At 37.4% G+C, this 23,356-nt stretch overlaps 1 protein-coding gene across 3 annotated transcripts in view; it reads right to left on the bottom strand.

Moving 5' to 3' along the window:
* Nucleotides 1-23,356, bottom strand: part of Ofd1 (OFD1 centriole and centriolar satellite protein) — a 36,668-nt gene that overhangs the window by 13,111 nt on the left and 201 nt on the right. For 2 of the 3 annotated variants that reach the window (XM_090326778.1, XM_090326779.1), the window contains exons 2-14: nt 22,929-23,027; nt 19,794-19,994; nt 16,547-16,615; nt 16,430-16,460; nt 15,777-15,884; nt 12,909-13,045; nt 12,148-12,321; nt 9,496-9,602; nt 7,110-7,229; nt 4,366-4,439; nt 3,131-3,222; nt 1,363-1,552; nt 140-270 (exon numbers count right to left, since the gene is read on the bottom strand). In XM_090326778.1, the coding sequence (XP_090182904.1) occupies nt 140-270; nt 1,363-1,552; nt 3,131-3,222; nt 4,366-4,439; nt 7,110-7,229; nt 9,496-9,602; nt 12,148-12,321; nt 12,909-13,045; nt 15,777-15,884; nt 16,430-16,460; nt 16,547-16,615; nt 19,794-19,994; nt 22,929-23,027 (1,533 nt within the window). The remainder of the gene's footprint in view (nt 1-139; nt 271-1,362; nt 1,553-3,130; nt 3,223-4,365; nt 4,440-7,109; nt 7,230-9,495; nt 9,603-12,147; nt 12,322-12,908; nt 13,046-15,776; nt 15,885-16,429; nt 16,461-16,546; nt 16,616-19,793; nt 19,995-22,928; nt 23,028-23,356) is intronic. The other variant, XM_090326780.1, reaches the window with a different exon arrangement.

Genomic DNA, 23,356 nt, shown 5'->3' with positions numbered 1-23,356 from the left:
AAGAAGGAGCTGTGGGTATTAAACATACATCTATGTGGTTTACATATTTCAACCTATATTTGAACAAGTATTTGGATGCCTGTATCTAAGTAAATACCTGACTACAATCATTCTTGCAAGAGCAAAGAACAATACTCACTTCACTTTGTAGCAGCTTCTGAAGGGCTTGTTTCTGAGTTTTGAACTCCTTCTGCTCAATCGCTATAGTATTTTCTGCTTTTTGTAACTCTTTCTTTAAAACCAGAAGCTCGGGAGATGGCTGAGCCATGCCTAAAATTTAAAAGTCCACGTCATTATTTGCCTTGAATTCAACTACTACACTTAACAAAACAAACTAAAGAGACTTTACATGGTTTTACTTATGTAATCTTGTAATCATCATATTTCTTTTCTTTTGCCAGTCCTGGGGTTTGAACTCAGGCCTGGGTACTGTCCTTAGGCTATCTCAAGGCTATCACTCTGCCACTTGAGCTACAGCCCCACTTCTGGCTTTTTCTGTGTATATGGTACTGAGGAATCGAACCCAGGGCTTCATGCATGCTACCACAAGGTCACATTCCTGGTCTCATCAGTTTTCTTAAATGGACTAAGAACAATCCTGCTTCACAAAGTTCAGAACAAGAGAATTTAATACACATTACTGCAACTTCATTATTCCTAAAGTCTTTCTCCAGGTAAAAGAATTCTTTCAAATTATCCAATGATCTGAAAGCGTGCCCCTCTCTCCTCTATCACCCACAAAATGAATCTTAAGTTCTCTCTAGCTGTCCCCCTATAGATGGCTGAGCAGAGAGGTCACACAGACAGCAACAGTCATGCTCCAGGCTGGAAGCAGATAGTGCTCTCAATCCAGGTCACCTGAGGAACTTTATAAATGATCACTTAGGTAAGGTAACCACCAAGGATGGTGCACTTCACTGGGCGAGAAATAGGATCAGGCTGTTAATTCCCCTTGAGCTTGAAGGGTTTGAGAATGGAGAAATTCCCACACCTGGAGAGAATAAGTTAGCACAGGCACAGAGCACAGATGGTGACCTTGCTTGGCTGAGAGGTACAGCAGGCAGGCTGAGTCCTCTCCTCAGGCTGCCTCCTTCCAAGTGCTAAGTGGATTCATTTCTCCCTGACCAAACTCAAGAAGCAGTCAGAGCATAGTAGCCTGATACCATCCACCAAGCAAAGCACTATTTAAAATGTTCCTTAAAGTGATATTACTAGTTATGCAAACAGAAAGCAAAATGGAAGTAATTCCACTGCAACAAGCCTATAAAAAATCTTCGCAAATGGAAACATTCCTTTCAGGTACAAAGCGAAGGTAGCAATACTGAGTTACAGACAGGTACAAATCAAAACAAAAAGACATACAGTTTAGGAGACGCAAGTTTTCATTCCTATACTCTTCTAGTTGCTTCCTCAGTAACTTATTTTGAGCTTGAAGTTCTATTTTCTCTTCTTTCATCAGTGAGTAATCACTCATTTCTTTAACCTTTTCATTCAACAAGTGGTTTTGTTTTGTCAAGGTTGAAAATTGGTTTTTGACAGACTGTAACTCCATCTGAAATTAAGAAAGGAAAATGGACACTTTAATAATCACCCCCACAGTACTGTAAAAGAGCTGACTTGCTTTGTTGTGCCTGTACTGATGCTTGAATTCAGGGCCTGGGCATTATCCCCTAGCTCTTTTAGCTCAAGGCTGGTTCTTCTAACACTTGAGCCACAGATCTACTTCCAGCTTTTTTTTTTTTGAAGGAGAACTGAAAATAAGAGTCTCACCTCTTTGTACATAACCATTATAATAACAGTAACAAATTAAAAATAAGTAAACTAAAAAGAAAATAGTCTCACAGACTTTTCTGCCCAGGCTGGCTTTGAATCATGATCATTAAATGTCTGAGTAGCTAGGATGAGAGATGAGAGCCACTGGTTTGGGAAGTTCTTTTAGACTGAGTCATGTAGCTCAATGACAATCGCTGGACAGAGCTTGATTCTTTGCAGCAAGACCCTAAGTTTACTAATGACAGTCAATACGTGTACTAATGATGAGGCATCTGCATCTGCAGATCCATGTCCTACGAAGCGAGTGCTTCTCACGAAGCTTCTCGATCCCATTTCTAAGTGTACCTGGAACTCAGTAACAACCAACTACTGCAGCAATGTATGAAAGGTGAGCTTAGAATCAATCTCTAACATACAGTAAAGGTGAAGTGCCTTCCTTTACCTAAAGCTAGTATAGCTCATAGTTGGCTACAGAAGCCTATAAAGATCTCAAGTCCTCATAAAATATAATTTTATATTTTATATTAAGAACATAGTTTAAACAGTTAAAGTTTCAACTCCTTCCGGCAATCAGCAAGCACACTAACAAAGTAACCTGGCAAGTGAAAACTTGTCTCATTTTGTCTTAATTGATAAGACAATGATAAGAATGTGTATCTGTTACTAACAGGACAGGAGAAGAGGCTGAAACAGAAAAATTACCTACTAGCCATCAGCTATAAGCTTATTCACTGAATTCCCTCACTAACTATGGTATGTGAGAAATATCTCAGAGTCTACAGAGTACAGGCACACAGTTGTCTGAGAAATAAACAGGATTTAAGCAGGATTATAGGACCCAAAGTTCTCTCTCCATTTCTCTATGTAACTTAGATTGAAATTAACAACTACTGAATTGACTTAGTCAGCTATCACATTTAATCATAGAATAACCAGTCCAAACATATCAAGACAACATAAGCCAAAGTGTGGTGGGTCAACCTTGTAATTGTAGCTATTTGGGAGGAAGAGATTAGAAAACTGTGGTTAGAGGCCATCTTGTGCAAAAAGAAGTTTGAGAGACTCCATTTTAACTAATGGCTATGCACAGTGGCTTACACCTAATTTCCCATGATACAGGAGACCACAAATAGAAGGAATGCAGCTAAGGCATAAAACACTCAAAGCAAAAGAAGACTGGAGTTGTGTCTCAAGTGGTAGAACACCTGCTAGAAAGTGTGAGACCATGAGTTTAATCCCCAGTTCTTCCAAAAATAGAAAAGAGGGAATATGACATAAAATAAACTATGAATGACTTAATCTGAAATTTTATATATTGCAGAAAGTTTATTTCAAAACACAATAGCTCAATAAATACCTCAAGATCTTTCATCTGATTTACAGATTTATTCAGTTCTTCTTTTTTATAATTAAAAACTGCAAGCTCCTCTTGCAGATGGATGGATCTTTCTGGGGGAAAAAAGAGCCTATGAGTTAAACAATGTTTTCATGGTGAATACAAAAACTATTTAATAATTTATGTCCAGTATAAAAAACTAAGTAATTATTACTTCCTAAGCAAAAACAACAAATATAGGAGTTAAAATTTTTAGTTGGAAAGTAATAAATAAAACCTGTTACCCGATGGGTGATATGAAGTTACAACTGTGATGAAATTATTAGTACAAATTAAACAGAGCTACACCATCTGAGAGCACAGCATTCTAATGCTGACTGTGACAAATTTCCTTAAAGACAAAGATTGGTTGTTACTCAAAGTCTACAAAGATATATCATCAAACAATAATTTGGTAAACATATAATGATACAAATTCATAAAGGAAGTATTAGTCTCAAAAAGACAGGGTCCAATAGAGTAATATCAAGTCCTCAGCTCTTATTTACTCAAGAATTCAGTTAAAATTTCCACCAAAGTTCCACTTCTTATCACAGGAAATTTCCCAGAAATATACTGAGATGTAAAATTTCTGAAAATTGAACAACTAGCCAATTTCCATAACTTCAGGTCAATGTACATATGTATGTGTGTGTGTGTGTGTATACTTAGGTGTAAATACTATGAAACATAAAAATATATTATAAGCAAAATAAGAGCTAAAATAATCCATAAGCAAATACTGAAGTCTCTCATAGTTAAGAGTAATATTTACCAGGGGGGTAATAAGCTGTTGCTATTTTTCTGGGAATCATAGAGTTATCAAAAATCAAGTGTTTGAATTGAATTGAAACAAAAAGATGAAACACTGAATATAAATCTCATGATCTCTATAAATGTGCAAAATGGTAAGCATAGGAGGAGAGCAACTGCATACTGCATTATAATTTAAATTGACAAGTTGAGTCAAAACCCCTTTGCACGACTAGTTAAAGATAACATCACACATCACCAAATCCAAATGTTAAACAGGAAGGCATCTCAAAAGGTAGTGAAAAATAATGTTTTTATTTTGTAACATGAAAATGACAAAAAACGTGATGCTTTAAAAAGATGAAGTATAAGTTATATTTTTGAGGAATACAGAACAGATCCAACTCTAGAAAGTAAAATCCTGTGTCACAATTGAAAAATACAGCCAGTTCTCCCTCCATCACCTTTATTTTTCCTTTCTTCTTCAATGAGTTTATTACTTCTGGTGATGTAGTCGTCCTTTAGTTCAAGTTGATACCTGAGAATCACAATGACTAACATAAGTTCTTTGTCATCTTCCTGGAAAGACTGTTACAGTGCAAGAGCTTATCTACTGCACATTGATCATCAGGGCAGACCAGAAACTTCATTGTCTCTCACTTCTAAGTTCACAGATTTGATCTGAACATAAAAGGTCTAGAAAAATCTTGCTTGGACCCTAAAAATCGTATTCAGAACTCAATCACTCAAAACAAAAAGAGCTACTTTTCTTTTTCTTTTTGGTCAGTTGTGGGGCTTGAACTCTGGGTCTGGGTACCCCTGAGCTCCTCAGCTCAAGGCTAGCACACTACCATTTTGAGCCACAGCACCACTTCCAGTTTTCTGGTGATTAACTGGAGATAAGAGTCTCATGGACTTTTGTGCCCAGGCTGGCTTGAACTACAATCCTCAGATCTCAGCCTCCTGGTAGTTAGGATTACAGCCACCAGCGCCTGGCAAAAAGGTGATACATTTAATTTACTATAAGTGATTGCTTTACAGCTGATCTCCACTGACATAGAAAACAAAGACGGAAACTAGGTCAAATTAGACAATACCAACAGACTCTAAATTCTTAAAGATAACACTTCTAATGTATCTCCTGCATCTCTCCATTCCCAACCAGGAGAGCACCTTAGACTCTAAGCACGGTATAGAGGGGCAATGGGCAATAATGTATATTTAAATCAGCAATACTAAATGACATATTTTATGGAATTTTACTTATTTTGCCAGCTATACCAGTGTATTCCTGGTCAAGATTGGAGGAAGGAAAGACAAACACCTTTGTGGTGAATATCCTCCAAACACCAGTAATTGACAAATTCATAGGAGGCCAGGGAAGATATTGAAATGCTGCCAACAGTTCACTCTCTCTATAATTATGTAAAATTAATATAATACTTTGATCCATTTGTTTGTTAAAAGTTTAACGATTGTAAGCCAGATACCAATAGCTCAAGCCTGTAATCCTAACTACTCAGTAGGTTGAGATCTGAGGACCACGGTTCAAAGCCAGCCTGAGGCAAGAAAGTCTATAAGACTCTTATGTCTAATTAATAACCAAAAAGCTGTAAGTGGAGCTGTGGCTCAAGTAGTGGAGTGCTAGTCCTGAGGCAAAAAAAAAAGCTCAGGTACACCACTCAGGCTCTCAGTTCAAATCCCATACCAGCCAAAAAATTAAATGTTTAGCAACTATAGATTATTTGGTATTTCTCATGTTTGTTAAAGGAACAAACTATATGGAGAAAAATAAACCTTATCATTTGGAAAGCTACTCTCTTGGCTAATGCAATTCATTTAAAATAAAACCTCAAATGGCTTTTGCAAGAACTACATACTGGGTTCTGAATAACAAATTATGGGTAAGGGAGTAAAGAGACTGAGGACTGAGAAAGGTCCAAAACAATTGAGATGAACTGTCCCTGAAGAAAGCATTTACTCAATAAATACTAATAAAGCAATTATTCGGTGTCAGATACAATACTTCTACTGAAAAAGTGTGTGTGTGTGTGTGTGTGTGTGTGTGTGTGTGTGTGTGTGGTCCTTGTGCTAGGATACAATTCACTGGTACACACAGACTATGGAAAACCAAAGTAAATAGAAGTGTCAGTATGTCTGAAATCCCAATATTTGGGAGTCAGAGACAGAAGCATTGCATGTCTGAGACCAGCTTCACAGTGAAACTCTATTTAGGAAAAAAAAACAACAAAAAGAAAAGCCAAAATAGCCACCATTGTCCATATTTTCCTTTCCCTATATCATATTTTGCTTATGTAAGTGGACTTAGTTTATTTGTGGAAGCTTGAAGATACGCAAAGCACTTATTCATGGACAAATACCATATAATCGTTAAATAGCCAACTTTATTGATTGTGAGGCATCTCCTTGTGACAGTATAAGTGGAGTGGTAGAAATGATAATTAAAAATAACTAGAAATTCAATTTTATAGGACATCAGCTATGAAAGCTGAGCAAAATCATAGGCCCTCATAGCTGGAGAAGCTATGAGTCAGAAGGACAGAGGACAAAGGATATAATTCTCTACTGTATCTACTGTATCTTGTTGGCTTTTTTGGTGCTATTGGTTTTCAGTTCAGGGCTTCCTGCTTGCTAGGCTGGCACTCTACCACATTTTTGGCCTTGTTGTTCACTGGTTGTTTTTTTTTAGGATAGGGTCTCACTTCCTATCTAAGCATATACCTGGACTTCAATCCTTCTACTTTAGGTTTCCCACTGATGGTGGGATCAGAGGCACATGCCAGTGTCTTGGTTATCTCTGTGCAGATAGAATATAGTAAATTTTCTGTCAAGGCTGGCCTGGAAACTTAGTTCTCCCAATCTGTCTCAGGTAGCTTGAGATGACAGGACTATACCATCCAGCTATGGATTGAGACATTTTTCAAGTTTTTCTGCTTCAAAAGTTTTTTGGCCTCAAATCACTGTCCTCTGATCTCAGCCTCCCAAGTAGCTAGGATTAAAGGTATGAGCCACTGGTACCCAATTAAAATAAAGTTTAAAAAAATGATTCTAACTCAAATACAGGAAAGACTTTACAAAGAAAATAGCTAGTTGTTCAAATACTAATTTTCACTATAGAATATTCATCAATTTTGTCCCATTTCTACCTAACTAATCCCAAAATGTTAATTCTTTAAAAACTAATTACTTTAGAAGTTCATTCTTGAGTCTTTGGTCATAGGTATCTTCAATGCTCTTTATGTTTTGCTCCCTTCTCTTCAGAGCCTCAGCCACATTTTTATTTTTTTCCTCCTGGAGCTTTTGCTTCCTGAAATTAACAAAAAATACATAAAGCAAACAATATGTAATATTTGTCATAACAAATTTAGCAAGAAAAATAAGACACAGTTCACTAGACTATTCTGTTACCATTACCATGGAGAAGTGGAAAAGAAAAGAGCTAGAAGACTTCCCTGTTGCTTACAAACTTACCTAGTGAGAACTAGGGAGGGAACTTGATAGAGACACCAGGCTTGCAGCATTTCTACAACACCAAAGTAGTTCATTACAGAAAAATTTGTCATAAATGATAAATGGCCATAATCAATTTAGGGGTAGAAGGATGCTATTATGAATTACAAAGGCACAAACAAGTTAGGTGCTTGTCTCTTCTATAATATTTTGCTGTGAAATTGAATCCATTAGTTCATAAAACAAAGTAGAAGGCTTATTATTTTCTGTGTGGGTCATGGCTTGAACTCAGCCTGGGCACTGTCCCAGAGCTCTTCAGCTCAAGGCTACCAACCTACCCCTGGGCCTGAGCATTGTCCCTGAGCTCTTCAGCTCAAGGATACCACCCTATCCTTGAACCAATCCCCACTTTCCAGTTTTCTAGAAGTTGATTGGAGATAAAAGTCTCAGGTCCTTTTGTGTGTGGGCTGGCTTGGAACTTTGATCCTCAGATCTCAACATCCTGAGTAGCTAGGATTACAGGCCTGAGCCACTGTGCCCCGCTGGAAGGCTTATTTTTATTATTTAAAAATCTATTGATTTAAACTGAGCCATGCTGAGAGAACTGAAGAAAGATGGATTGTGGGTAATTCCAGCTAATCCAGAAGCAGAGATCCAAAGGGATTGTAGTACAAGGTTGGAAAATCTTGCTACACGTTTACTCAACAGGGTCTTGCAATGCGGCGTCTTTTGTGTGCCAGTTATGCATCTTGAAATTGGAGTGTGGATGATGTCTGTGAGCTCTCTGCTCATGGCTAGAGCTCTACTACTTGAGCCACAGCTCCACTTCTAGCTTATGTTGGTTAATTAGAGATAAAAGTCTGACAGATTATTCATGCCTGGACTGGTTTTGAACCACAATCCTCAGATATCAGCCTCCTGGACAGCGAAGAGCATTATAGGAATAAGCAACTAGTGCCTGGCTGCAGTGAGACTTTAAATCAATATCAATGCCAATTTATGAGGCAAGTCAATGGGTGGGTCTTGTTCACAGTTGCTGCTCAGAATAAGCCACAAAGAAAAGTACTATGTATTTACTCCCTCTGCTGGTTAATCTAAAAAGGCCAGAAGCAGCAAACTACATTTATTTCACTTACATGTTCAGAAAGGAAGAAGACTATAGTAAGTATATAATCATAAAATCTTTGCAAAATTTTTATTCTTTTCTTGCTTTCTCGTTATCATTACCTTGTCAATATTGTCCAAAAAGAAAGGCAAATAGAAGAAATCACAAAAATTGAGCCTAAAGAAATAAGAAACTCAAATAAAGATGGGAGCCAGGTGGAGTGGCTCATGCCTGTAATCCTAGCTACTCTGGAAACTAAGATCTGAGGATCAAAGTTCAAAGCCATCCCAGCCACAAAAAGACCTGAGACTCTTATCTCCAATTAACCTCTAGAAAACGGGAAGTGGGGCTTGGCTCAAGGGTAGGACATAGCCTTGAGCTGAAGAGATTTGGGACACACCCAGGCTGAGTCCAAGCCCCGTGACCTACAAAAAAGAAAGAAAGAAAGAAAGATAGATGGAGATAATGTCTTTAAACATCCTAAGATTCTGGGTATGTTAATTAGTAACAGATGCCAAGAAAAGCTTACTGTACACACTATACAAATGTCCTTGCTGTCAATCCCAGGTAAGATTTGAAGGACAAAAACATGCATGCACACTTAGAAGACAAAGGAGCATACACTATTAGAGATAGTTTCATCCAGGATAAGACAAGCAATTTTTCTTTTCTTTCTTTTTTTTAGCTGCAGAGTAGGCAAAAAGCAGGAGGCCTGGTTATCTGGAACTCAGCTACATACATGAAACTATCAAGTCTAAATGCAAAATATATGACCCATTCATGTCTTATCTTCTCCAATAAAGGGATTACATTCTGGTTTTCACTTAATGTCTAATACTTCACAAACAAAACCCTATTTTTGTTTTTCCTAACTTGTACCTTCCAAAGCTAGGAGATATCACCTTTATAACTAAAAACTTGTCTTGTTAATCACCACTGAAATATTTAGAGGCATATTTAATAAATCATTTTGATCTCATTATAAATAAGTGAAATGAAAACACACTAAAGTACTTACAATTCAAAAGTGTCACTTCTTTGTTTAAGCTCAATTTCTCTGTCTCTTAGTGATTCGATATCTTTTAGTAGAAGCTGCCTTTGGGCATAAATTTCTTTTGTTTCATTCTGCATAGGAAAGCATTAATTTTAGTAAGCAAGTAAAATAAAATAAAATGGAACTCATATATTGCTTTCTAGATTGCAGGAAAAAAAACATGTACATACATATAAGGCTACCAATTCACCTGCAAGATATTTCATTTCAAGGTTGCTTTTTTTCTATTCTAGTGGTATATACATCCACACAAAATTAGTCCCCCACTGCTAAACAACATTATTCTCCATTCCTAAGAACGCTTGTCTGACCAGCTACCAAATTCCAAAAACAGAATCACCCAGGTGATTTGGTGGTGGTGGTGGTGTCTGAATTTTTCAGTTCATGTGTCATTCTGACTCGATGATAGCAAGCTCATGACTTCCTGAATGATGGGGCCCTGCTTCCATTTAGAAGCTGAGTGAGATTTGCTAGTTTCTTATATGTCAAACAACAAATAGAGAGCTAGATATAATTACATAATTGAATGAAGTACATAAAGACTGATAAACGTACAAGACCTGGATGGGTGCAATCCTAGCTACTCAGGAAGCTGAGCTCTGAGGATCCCAGTTGGAAGCCAGCTCAGGTAGACAAATCTAAGAGACTGATTACCAAGTCACCAGTAAAAAAGTGGGAATGGTAGAGCACCATCCTTGAGTAAAGAAAAAGCTAAGGAACACGGAGTCAAGGGAGACCTCACAGAAGGTGAGATTCTAGCAGTTTTTGGAGCACAGTATAATCTTATCAATGGAAGAAGTGGACAATTATTCCAAATGAAGGAATAAAGGCATGGTACTTAGGACAACAACCATTAATACTTTTGGATTAATAGTAAGCAAATGGGTATCTAGTCAGCCACTTATCTTGATGAAGTTGTTAGTGTAAATATAATCCAGTATCTCAAAGATCTGTACTTCCAAAATCTACTTTTATAGCCTAAATAGGCCTAATGTCTAGAAATGTTGCATAACATTATTGTGTTAAATATCAAGGTATTACTTAGAAAAAATCATATTAAGTGAAGTAAGCCAGACTCAAAGGAACATAGGCTCCATGGTTTCCCTCATTTGTCATAATCAGTAGAAACCTTGTGCTCTCCTAGCAGAGATTTGCAATAGAACAAAACCTAGATACATAAGGATGAAGCTAAATGAAAGGACCTCCAGGATATAGAAACAAAAGCCATGTAATGAGTGATTGTTGTCCTTAATGTACTATGTTATCTCTCATCTCTTTTGCTATCCTTTGGTTATCTCATATTGTTACAGTAGTTCACCTTGTTATCTGATATATTGGATATATGTGTTTTTGGTTATTTGAAATCGGATAGGGAAGGGGGGAAATCAAGACGAGGGGCGGGGGGGAATGGGGACCAAAATATGAGAAAGGGTATCAATGTTTGTGAAGTAATGTACCTTCTATCTGATGAATATAATGTAACCCTTCTATTAATTACAATAAAAATATATTTTAAAAATCAAGGTCTTAACTGGGAACTCTCCTCCTTCCCAAGTCTCTTGACAAGAGCATTTGCATGCAAGTTGGAAATGATTGCAAATCCAGTTTGGTCTAAGACAATCTCTCTTAGGAAAGGATCAGGATTTCCTGATGAGCAGATCCAGTCTATGCTGCTGAAACATACTCCTTGTCACTTTTCAACTTCTCCTTCTCCTGTACAGACATTTTCTTGGGTGATGAGACCAAAGGGCTATGTGGATGAGTCTCTCAGCTCTGGACTACTCTACCCTCAGAGATCTTCACTGTCGCCCCTCCTTCGAATAGATGCGTACTGCACTGCATCCAGGCTCCTCTGGACCTCTCACGCAGCAATGATGGGCTCTTAGTCTGTTCTTACTTTTCCTCCTGCCAGTCTATCAGGACCTATTCCTTGGTTACTTTGAGGCTGCTATATGGCACTCAATTTCCCCCAGATAAGGAGTCACTCATTCTTTCTCCTGGCTCCCTTCACTACTCAGCAGAGAAGTTCAAAATCATAGGCAGCTTTCCTCAAGTCAGTTGAATGAAGCTCTACAAAGCTCTGCTCCCCAAAGCACCTTTTCCTTTTGACCTTTACTGAAAGGGATGGGAAAAGGGTGGATATATATTACAAATTTTCCTGACAGTTAGGTGACAAACTTCACCTCCAAACCCGTGGCTTGCTCTCTTACTCTCAGCCTGTTTTAGATAGAATCTCAATTCCACTGATCAGTCCTTTCTGATTTAAACATCTGCTCTCCTCTCTCACGAGGAATGGTACTCTTATTTCTGAGCCTCAACTCAAAACCCCTTTCTATATTCCCAAGCTACCTAAAAGAAATAAGCATATTTGGTGTTCATTTATCAGCAGCTTTCAGTGAGCTCATTCACCCCACTAGTCTTTCCTTTCCACCATCTCAGAGGAAAATGCCTGAGGACCCTTATTAGTGTCCATCATTCTCCGTATGTGTGGCCCCAGTTTTCGCTGTTCCCCAACAGCCTTGGTCCATCAACTTGCCCACCTTGTGTCTGGACCTTAAACCAACAGAACAACAGTTCCAGAAAATAATGGCCTTGAAAATTATTTTCAAATATTACCTCTTGACGTTTCTGAATTCTTTCAAGGGAATTCCTTTCCTGAGAAATAAGTGCTTCCGTTTTTGCTTGATAAGTTTTCTCAAATTCATTACGGTATACAGCTAATTCTCTCTCATATTTTCTTTTCTCTTCTATTTTCATTTTTGCTATTTCAGTTTCCTTAAAATACTTCAACTGTAAATTGATCACAAAAAAATTGAAAATACAGAACAAATAAATAAATACCAACAGATTCTCTTTGAGGATAAGTTGAATATTAATGCTGTCCAAATGAAGCATATTTAATTCAATGCAATTTTTAGTGTTAACCCATCCACTGTACTTGTAGGACTCAATCCAAAGGCATTAATAAATGAAATCAATTGGAATTAAAAACAATACGTGTAGCAATATAGTATTCTATTCTTTAATAATAGGTCCTAGGCTGCATGATAGTGGATCACACCTGTAATCTTGGCTACTCAGGAGGCTGAGATCTGAGGACTGAGGTTCAAAGCTAGCCAGGCAAAAAATTCGTGATTCTCGTATCTCTAGTTAACCACCAGAAAACCAGAAGTGGAGCAGTGGATTTGTGGCTCATAGTAGTAGACCATTAGCCTTGAGCGAAAAGACTCGGGGATGGTGCCTGGGCCCTGAGTTCCAGCCCCCAAACCAAGAAAAAAAAAAGGTCCTAGACATTTTCCTACATAATAGAAAATGAAAATATTAGAAGTCAAGTAAAATGACCATTCTCATTAAAATCTACAAAAGATACAACTGACCTTCTGACACATTTCATTATGAAGCTGATGTTGTATTTCTTTCTTATATTCATTTAATTTTTTCTCTAAAGAGTCTAGCTTTGAACGTTGAGGATAAACATCTGCAAATTGGTCATCAATATGTTGAAGCTTTTCAGCTAGCAAAAAATAACACATAAAATTAGGATACATAAACCCATTCAGGTGTGCAAGGAATTAAAAATAGAAAGTATACATTGAGGAAAGTATAGGGTTATGTACTATTTATTTTGAAACATATTAAGAGCTGGATTAATAGATCGACAGATAAGTGATGGAGTAGGTATAACAAATTTTATGGCGAGGTCTAACACTGCAAAATATCTTCAAGTTTGATGCATATTTGAAAATGTTTATTATAAATGTCATATTGGGAAGGTATCAAAACCTTGTGCAGTTTACATCAGAAATGATTAGATTCTGCTCTCAGTTTCTAAGTGCCAAGGGACTAACTGGACTTTTTCTTTTACTAGCATGGGGAGGACTTGAGCTCATAGCCTATTATTTTTTTGGTGCTATTATTTTTTTGGTCAGTCATGGGGCTTGAACTCTGGGCCTGGATGCTGTCCCTGAGCTCTTCAGCTCAAGGCTAGGGCTCTACAACCTGAGCCACAGCACCACGTCCCGTTTTCTGGTGGTTAATTGGAGATGAGTATCATGGACTTTCATCCCTGGCTGGCTTTGAACTGTGATCCTCAGATCTCAACCTCCTAAATAGCACAGGGGTGAGCCACTGGTCCCCAGCCTGTGTGCTACTTTTTAGCCTTTTTTGCTCAAGGTTGGTTCTCCAGCACTTGAGCCAGAACATGACTTCTTGCTTTTTGGTGGCTAGCTGGAGATAAGCATTTCATGGACTTCCCTGTGTGGGCTCACTTGGAATTGTGACCGTCAGATCTCAGCCTCCTGAGAAACTAGGATTACAAGAGTGAATTACTGGTACCCAGCTACTGAACAGACTTGGATTAAAGATGGCATACACATTCAAAGCAATGACAAAAGAACCAAAGACCATATATTTTTAATCCCTCCAGATAAGGAATAAATACACATATAGTTAAAGTAACTTCTAAAAGTTTAAGCAACTATAGCTTAACTAGGCCTACAGTAAGGCCTGTTGATTCTCTAATACCAGTGCTCCCTCCAGGAAGCCTATGTCCCTCAAACCAACTACGGAGTAGAATCTGCCAAAGAACTCAGTGCAACCCTAAAAATAAGAGTGTAATCACAACCATATATAATACTATCACGGCCAGAAAAGAATGTACAGGTGGACAGAAGTAGAATAAAATGATGACAGGGTTTGTCCATGGTCATTGATTTAGATATGTTTCCCAGCTACGTTTCCTTATTTACCCAATGATTAATAACTACACTCTAAAACAACACTTTTTGGCCACATGGGGTCGCTAAATACTTGAAATGGAACAAATCTGAACTGAGCTATACTCTAAGTATGAAGAAAATACCAGATTTGAAAGAATTAGCACAAAAATAGTTGTAAAATGTTTCACTAATATTTTTAATTGAGTACATGATTAAAAATGTATTTTATTAAGTAAAATAAAACACATTATTAAAATGAATGTCCTCTGTTTCTATTTATATTAAAAATATAACTACCAAAATTTTTAAATGGTATCTGTGGCTTGCATTCTTAGACAGCACTGCTTAACAGTATACATGTACTATACCTCTCATGGAATTTAAGACTACACTTATAAGACCTAGTTATACAATATAGTTTTTTTTTTTTTTACAAATTACAAGTACTACTGTTATTTGAGAGTAAGTGTAGACTACTAAGTTCCTTAAACACATCAGCTAAAAGAGTTGTTTTCCATCTCTGCTGAGGACAAAATGAAAGGGCAGGATGGTATTATAGACTATATAATAGAAAAAGCTCTAGGTGAGGCTGAATCATACAAAAAGCTCTGGATCATGGGCCGGAGATCTAGGATTCTAATATTAGTTTTGACACAGAGTGTGTTTCCAATTTATTCTTCCTCTGAAGACCTCAATTTCCTCAAGCATAAATTGAAATGATAAGCCAATGTCTTCTCTAGCTCTTAGCAAAGTAAACTTACTGTTCACTGTAAAGTAGACACAATAAGAGAGAGAACCTTCCAGTTGAGAGAGCTTAAACCCAACCAATGAGGAAGAATATGGTCCTGGGAATCTCTGGATGATTTGCTCAGTGTGACCATGGCATTCATGAGGATAGAGACGACACTGGAAAGCAATACCTCATCTTTCTCAGCAGTATGATTCTAGAAGGAATGAACTCACTTGGCTCCTACAGATTGTATCCTTTAAAGAACAGAAACCCCTAAGGATAAACCCAATATGATAAATGAGGTCATATCCATCATTCCAAAAAGAAAAGAGCAGGGCACGGTGGCTCATGTTTATAATCCTAGCTCCTCAGGTGGCTGAGATCTGAGGATCGAGTTCAAAGACAGCCTGGGCACTACAAAGCCGAGAGACTCTTTATCACTAGAAAATGGGAAGTGGGGCTGTGGCTCAAGGGTAGGGGGTAGCCTTGAGCTGAAGAGCTCAGGGACAGCACCCAGGCCCAGAGTTTAAGCCCCATGACCCCCCCCCCCAAAAAATAAAACAGGCTGGGAATGTGGCTTAGTGGTAGCATGTGTGAAGCCCTGGAATCAATTCCTCAGTACCACACAAACAGAAAAGGCTAGAAGTAGTACTGTGGCTCAAGTGGTAGAGTACTAGCCTTGAGCAAAAGATGCTCAGGGACAGTGCCAGGCCCTCAGTTCAAGCCCCAGGGCTGGCCAGAAAAAGAAAACGAAAAGAAAGCAGCAGAACTGAAATTACTACAGAAGGCTTAATTACCAAGAGAATCTTTGGTAAGAAATGACGAACTTGTTTGAGTTTCCACATCACAAATCTCCTTAGCTTGATGAAATTCTGCTAACTCTTTTAAAAAATTCATTAGGAAACCTAGAAAACACAACATATAGTTTAGTGTTTGTTAGAAATTTCATCCAACCACTGCTGGCTCTTCATGAATTTTTGTTTTCTAATATGAGTTTTTTTACATTATGCATCTTTAAAAGTGATCACCATATGAAGTGTAGTTTACTTATCAAGTAACAATATAGTCAGCAAGGAAAAATTAAATGAATTGTTTGAACTTAAATTGCCTACTCATCCCCCTAAAAATGATAAGCTTGATATTTTTATGTTCAAAAAGTACAGACAGCTGGGCACCAGTTATTCACACCTATTATCTTAGCTACTCAGGAGGCTGAGATCTGAGGATCACAGTTTGAAGCCTGCCCTGGCAGGAACGTCCGTGAGACTGGACTCTCCAATTAATCACCAGAAAACTAAAAGTGGAACTGTGGCTCAAAGTGGTAGAGGGCAAGCCTTGAGCAAGAAAGCTCAGAGACAGTGTCAGGCCCTCAGTTCAAGCCCGAAGACAGACAGCAAAAAAAAGTAAATACAATAATCTTGCTAATTTTTACAAAGGTGACATCCTTTACCTCTTTGGTTTTCTTTATCAAATGCAGAAATCTGTTAAGAGAACATATTTTATCTTTATTAAACTACAGAATTGTAAGTAACAGGCAAAGAAGATTATAAAAACAAAACAATCTTACCAGTGATTTGTAGAGACTGGAATTGGGGCTGATTTTAATGAGTTGTAAGAGATCGTGCATAGTAAATACCTTAAGGGGAAAAAAGATGAAGTTGTGATACTTTTATATCAATGTTTAAATGGTAAATTAGGATATGCTTCTGCATATGAAACTAAGAATAGTGATTCTGATTAAATGAGACTAAAACTATGCTAATAAAACAAAAATGAAGCCTTTTTGAACCTGTTAAATAAATTACAGCAAACATATTTAAGTTAAAAGAATAAAATGTTTTAATACTGTTATTAACTTTCAAATACTTTACAACAAAGATGGTATGCTTAATAGCATATTATTAATGTACCAGAAAGAAATGATTAATGCTTTACAGGTAACACTCAAAGATATATATATATTGTGAGCAAATTTCAAGGTCATCACATTATATTTTAAAAATATAAGTGAATTAAAATTTCATGAATGTCAAAAGAGTACCTAAAACATTTTTAAACAGTATTTGGTTATTTGGGGGGAGGGTTGCTGTTGTTGTTGCATGGTACAGAAAACTGAATTTAGGGGTTTGTGCTTTATAGGCTGGTACAACTTGAGCCATATCTCCAGCCCATTTTTACATTACATTAGTTATTTTCTTCTACTTCTTTTTTTGCCAGTCCTGGGGCTTGAACTCAGGGTCTGGACATTGGCCTTCTCAACGCTAGTGCTCTAACTTGAGAGTACATTCTTTTCTGTGTACATGGTACTAAGGAATCAAAGCCAGGGATTCGTGCATGCTAGGCAAGCTCTCTACCACTGTACTACACTCCCAGCCCCACATTAGTTATTTCCAAGCTAGAGTCTTATTTATGTGTGATTCTTCCCAGGCTTTAAGCTTACTTGTGCTGGATAAGACAGCACCCAGTCACTGTGCTTCCTTGTAGTTGGGATAAGATGTATCACTTCATTCACTCACCACTGTTTGAGATGGAGTCTTAAAAACTTTTTGCCTGGGCTGGTCTTAAACCATAAGTCCCCAAGCTCTGTGTACCAAGTAGGCTTCTGGCTTTTAAGGATACTGGAGATTTAAACACAGGATCTTGTACTTGGTGAACTACCACTTTTATTTGAGCCATACCCTGGTCCTGGCTATTCTTTATATTTCTACCATGCATACTACATAGTATGCATACTACATAGTAGTACATTATTTACTATCTTTTTTTTTACCAGTTCTGGGGCTTGAATTCAGGCCTGAGCACAGTCCTTAGGCTTTCTTAAGGCTAGAGCTCTACCACTTGAGTCACAGCACCACTTCTGGTGGCTTTTTCTATGTATGTGGTACCGAGGAATTGAACCCAGGTCTTCATCCATGCTAGGCAAGCACTTTACCACTAGGCTAAACTCCCGGCCCTTACAGTATTTACTATATTTACACTGAAATAATTTGTGGTTTTCCTTTAAAGAAAAGTGTCGAGGCTAGAGGTGCATCTCAAGTGGTGGAGAACCTGCTTAGCAAGATCATGGTACTGAATTCAAGCCTGAGTACTAACCAAATGATAATGAAAAGATACAATCCTGTATAGCCTCTTATATTAGTAGAAAACATTAAATATAAATTTGTTTCTTTATTGTTATATTATAAGACTATTAAATAGAAAGCAAAACTATAAAATACATCATTAGAAAGTTAGAGAATGAGTTAAAAAGTAATCCTTAATAGTTGATGAATAATTTAGTCCTTAGTGAAGTAATATAGCATATTTCATTTTCATGCTTTCATTTAAATACTAACATTATTATTTGCTTAAAATGTTTAGAATTTATAGACAATGAAAATGCAGGTGACCCTGCTTATCAAGAGTGAATATTAATGCAATCTATGAACTATGAGAAATAATGCCAATAAAGCTTCACTGCTTGTAGCAAATGTACCAGGCTTCATAAGGGGTGAAAGAATATGATAACTATATTTTCCATTCCTGCTGCAAGCCTGAAACAGCTTCCAAAAATTAAATCTATTAAACAGACACACATACTGGGAAAAATTGCTACCAAAAAATTGCCTTTAAAATAGGGCCAGGAAAAGTTCCAGAGTTCCTGCCTAGGAAATATTGAGGGCTTGAGTTCAAACCCCAGTAGCACACATAAAAACAACCCCAAATTAAGAAATCAGTGCTATTAAAATTAAGTGTGCCTAATATATTCAATGGTAGTGAAAAATACAGTTTAAATCATTAGAAAAGTGAAAAATAGGCACTAGTGGTTCAGGGCTATAATACCAGCTACTCAGGAGGTTGAGATCTGAGGATTGAAGTTCAAAGCCAGACCCAGCAGAAAAGTCCCTGAGATTTCAATCCCCAATTTATCAAAAAGCTAGAAATGGAACTGTGGCTCAAGTGGCAGAACACCATTCTTGAGTGAAAAAGCTACATGATAGAACCCAGGCCATGAGTTCAAGCCCAAGTTCTGACACCAAAAAAAAAAAATGTGACAAAGGCAACAGGTGTTTTAGATACTATTTCATAATTTTACAGTTTTTAGAAATCATGCATTGCTCATTTCTTCTTATAAAGAAGAGAAAAACCCAAAGAGATTGTAGCGTAGTAAAAAGAACACACCTTAGGAATCTATATTTACTGTTAGAACCTAGAAGTTACATGACTGCTTAAATCTCTCCATCTCTCTAGTTTGATTCATCATTTGTAACACATACCACACTTACACTCTGCCTGGCACAGAGTCAAGTTCACAGGAGACACTCAACAGAAATGGCAGTTTGGAATCTAGTTAAACTCCAACTGTAACTCTAAAGCCTTTGGTGATTGTAACATCACTGCTTTGGAAGAAAGGAAATGAAAAACTGAAACATTAATAACAATAAACTTGTTCTGTAACAAATACATGGAGGGCCGGGAGTTTGGCCTAGTGGTTAAAGTGCTTGCCTAGCATGCATGAAGACCCGGGTTCGATTCCTTGGTACCACATACATAGAAAAAAGCCAGAAGTGGTGCTGAGGCTCAAGTGGTAGAGCTCTAGCCTTGAGAAAGTCCAAGGACAGTGCTCAGGCCCTGAGCTCAAGCCCAGGACTGGCAAAAACAAAAACAAAAAAAAACAAATACATGGAGGTGAGATGTGATTTCAAGAACAACCAAAATGGGCCTACCTATAAACCACTTAGTATACAGAATTATAATGATCAGTATCAAGTATACAAAATTATAATTATCAGAAGAAACTGACAGTGCAGAATTCAAACATAGAAAGGCTTTACCTTTTCTTTTGACAAACCACTTTCTGGAAAGAAAACAGAAAGTGAATATTCATAGCCACATCTTTGTAAGTGATCTGCTATTATAGCATTAGAAGCGCCTACTAAGAGGGCACTGCCTTCCACTGATATGGACCGAGGCTTCAGTTCTCCGCTCAACACAGGATGCACCAATTCATGAATTAGCTGATTTCTGAGTTGTGTCTAGAAAGACATAGACAAAAAGTTTCAGTAAGATTGTTTCACTGGGGCCGGGAGTTTGGCCTAGTGGTTAAAGTGCTTGCCTAGCATTATGAAGACCCGGGTTCGATTCCTCGGTACCACATACATAGAAAAAAGCCAGCAGTGGTGCTGAGGCTCAAGTGGTAGAGCTCTAGCCTTGAGAAAGCCCAAGGACAGTGCTCAGGCCCTGAGCTCAAGCCCAGCACTGGCAAAAAAAAAAAAAGATTGTTTCACTGGAAATATGCTCAGGTTTGTCATGTTAAATAAAAATCCTTTTAGGAACAAGAGCTTAGCCTAGTGGTAGAGTGCTCGCCTACCACAAAGCCCTGGGTTCAATTCCTTGGTACCACATACACAGAAAAAGCCAGTAGTGGTGCTGTGGCTCAGGTGGCGGACTGCTATCCTTGAGCAAAAATTGTCCAAGGACAGTGCTCAACTGCTGAGTTCAAGCCCCAGAACTAGCAAAAAACAAACAAACAAAAACCAATCCTTTTATTTACAGAATGGTTCTAGATCAGTCACCACAAGTTAAGAACCATTCCCTGAGGTAAGTAGCTCAGTAGGTTTGGGCAAAAGCATTCTTTCCCCAACTACCAAGTAATCTAGTGGTTACCAGGACACCTTGTAGATTTGATTTCACTTGTAGACTTTGATTTCACTTTTCTAGAACTCATTTCACATGTTCGAGATTGAGATATCAAGTAAAAGATAATGTTGTAACTTCATCACACCTCTATGGAAAGTTGGAAGCTATGAAAATAACATTGTATCAAGCCAATTTATTGGGCATATTGATTAAAGTAAAAGTGGGCTCCTAAAAGAGAAATAATGCATGCATGGAATTAATAAGCCCAAAGAAGTCTAAGAATGCACTTTTACATAGAGTCTATTTACATTTATGCCACTGTGATACTTGTTAATTTTCTCACAACTTATAAATGAGAAATCTAAGCTCAGAGTAGACTTCTCAAAGTTACAAGAGGCATTATTATTTGATTGGATCTTAAGAAAATCCTCTAATCAAGCTACTGGATGTTTAAATATACAGTTTGGACACAAAATTGAGCTTAGATTCATGAGGATATTTAATTCATATGTAAGCAACAAATAAAATTCCTATTCCTTTTTTATATCCATTACACTAGAATGGTATATAATTACCTGGATAGAATGGGACTTAATATACATCTAAAATTCGATATATTTTTAAATTATTCACTTTATTGTAATTATAAAGATGACAGAATTACAATTATATGAGTCAGGTAATGAGTACGTTACTTTTTGTCCATTCTACATTTTAAAAATTATTTTATTATTTTTTTTTCAAGTCCTGGGCTTTGAACTAAGGGCCTGAGCACTTTCCTTGGGCTTTCTCAAGGCTAGAGCTCTACCACTTGAGCCATAGCACCACTTCGGCTTTTTTCTATGTATGTGGTACTGAGGAATTGAACTTGGGTCTTCGTCCATGCTAGGCAAGCAGTCTACCACTAGGCCAAACTCCCGGCCCCCTGTCCATTCTACAATTAAAGTGGATATATACAATGGATAAAATATGCATGCTCAGCTTTATCTAAAACAATTACCTGAAATCATAGAGCAAAGAAAGAGTACAGTATGCTACACAAGAAAACTCAGAAGTAGTTTAGTTACATTTATAATATACAGAGGAAGTGGTGTATTCATACCCAGCTTAATTAAGAAACCTAGGGTATCTTACATACAGGATGAAGCATAATATAAGCAGAATGAAAGGAAAATAAGAGAAGAAAATGAATTATGTAAGATGTTTTACCACTTTTACAAACACTAAGTGTATATCATTTTAGTGCTTATAGGACTCACAAAACTGGACCTTCTCAGTATCCAAAGCAAGAAGAGAAGTCTATTTAGAATTAAATTTTTCAAAGTCTCTCATATCAAAAGTAGCATGAAAGGACAATTACTACAATGGTAGGGAGGAGACTCTATAAGTAGTCAATACACATCTTGGAAATCAATTAGAAATTAATTTCTACTTCATCATCTGTGCCAGATATTAAAATGAGAATGAAAAAATTAGCTCATTATGAGAATGTAAAAATTGGGGGGAAACAATCTGGCCTTGGAGAACTAGTAAATGAGGACAAATAAATAAAAGTAAAAAGTTAAAAATCTATGCTGTCATTGATCAAGTTTGAATAATAAAACTTGAATAGCAAGTCACAACATAGCTGTAAATTGAACAAGGCCAAAGGAGGATAATGGTGAAAAAGTATGGTTGGTTTACATCAATCATGAAAGCAGATATGAAGTAAAACACTAAAATTGTGGGGAAGTGGGTGGGATAATCAGACTCACTTTCTTTAATTTCCTATTTTAAAAGTAAAGTACATGTTTGAAATGTATACTCTAAAGGAAATACGTTGAGCTAATTCTATTCCTTGCTGTCAATGCAAATATAAAATGTAGTAATACATGCGCTGGAGTATGCAATATTCAGGTATTCTAAAATGCTTTTAAATATTCATCCTTAATTTGTTCTACAGTAAGCAATACATTTTGTGCTTTCCATACCATGTTAGTCAATGTGCTTTGTCATCCAAATGTTCTGCACAATTCAGGAACCTCTAACAGATTTATATAACAAGGGCTCTCTGATTTAAACGTGTTCGTTACATGCTGTCTGTTCCTGTCTTAATGTTATTTCAATAAATCTGTTATTTGAATATGCTCTTGTTGTTTCAAGCTTAATATTGTCTATACAAACTATTTTCTATAATTTTATTACAGATTTTTAATTAATTTGATATAAAACGTAATTCGATGCTGTCTTTAAAAAAAAGGACTAAATAAATTGAAATTTGGGGTACGTGTTACAGGTTTTACAGGTAACACTTGTAAAAGTTATGGCATAGGTATGCCTAAATCTGATACCTTAAGTGTGTCCAGTATACCTCGATCCTTAAACGTCTGGTACAGCTTTTTGCGCAGTTCATCTTGACTCAATACATCATACTTGGGGGGCATGCTGGACTGGAAGACAAAATGGTTACAAGTTACTTGGCGGGCACAGGGGACGTGAATTTCTGAAAACAGGCCTGTGGTCTCCCGGGAAGCCCTAAGATGCCTAAGCTTTAACCAACACAAACAAGAGTCTTCCTTTCTGCCTGTGCCAGCTAGGTGAGGAGGTGAGCAATCTATCAGTATCTGCTTCCTCCTGAGCCCGCCCAGCCATCATCAAGACTTGAAGATCGGATCGGGGTGCGGGGTCGGGAGGAGAAGGAAGCCCCGTCTTCCGAGCTCTGTGAATGGGGGGCCTGACGCTCTGCCTAGGAATCAGAACTAGAATTCTGGTAAACACG

This window comes from Megascapheus bottae, chromosome X, assembly GCF_031878675.1.
Source record: "Megascapheus bottae isolate mThoBot1 chromosome X, mThoBot2.hap1, whole genome shotgun sequence".
Taxonomy (NCBI): Eukaryota; Metazoa; Chordata; class Mammalia; order Rodentia; family Geomyidae; genus Megascapheus; species Megascapheus bottae.
This window is presented reverse-complemented; position numbering and strand designations above follow the sequence as displayed.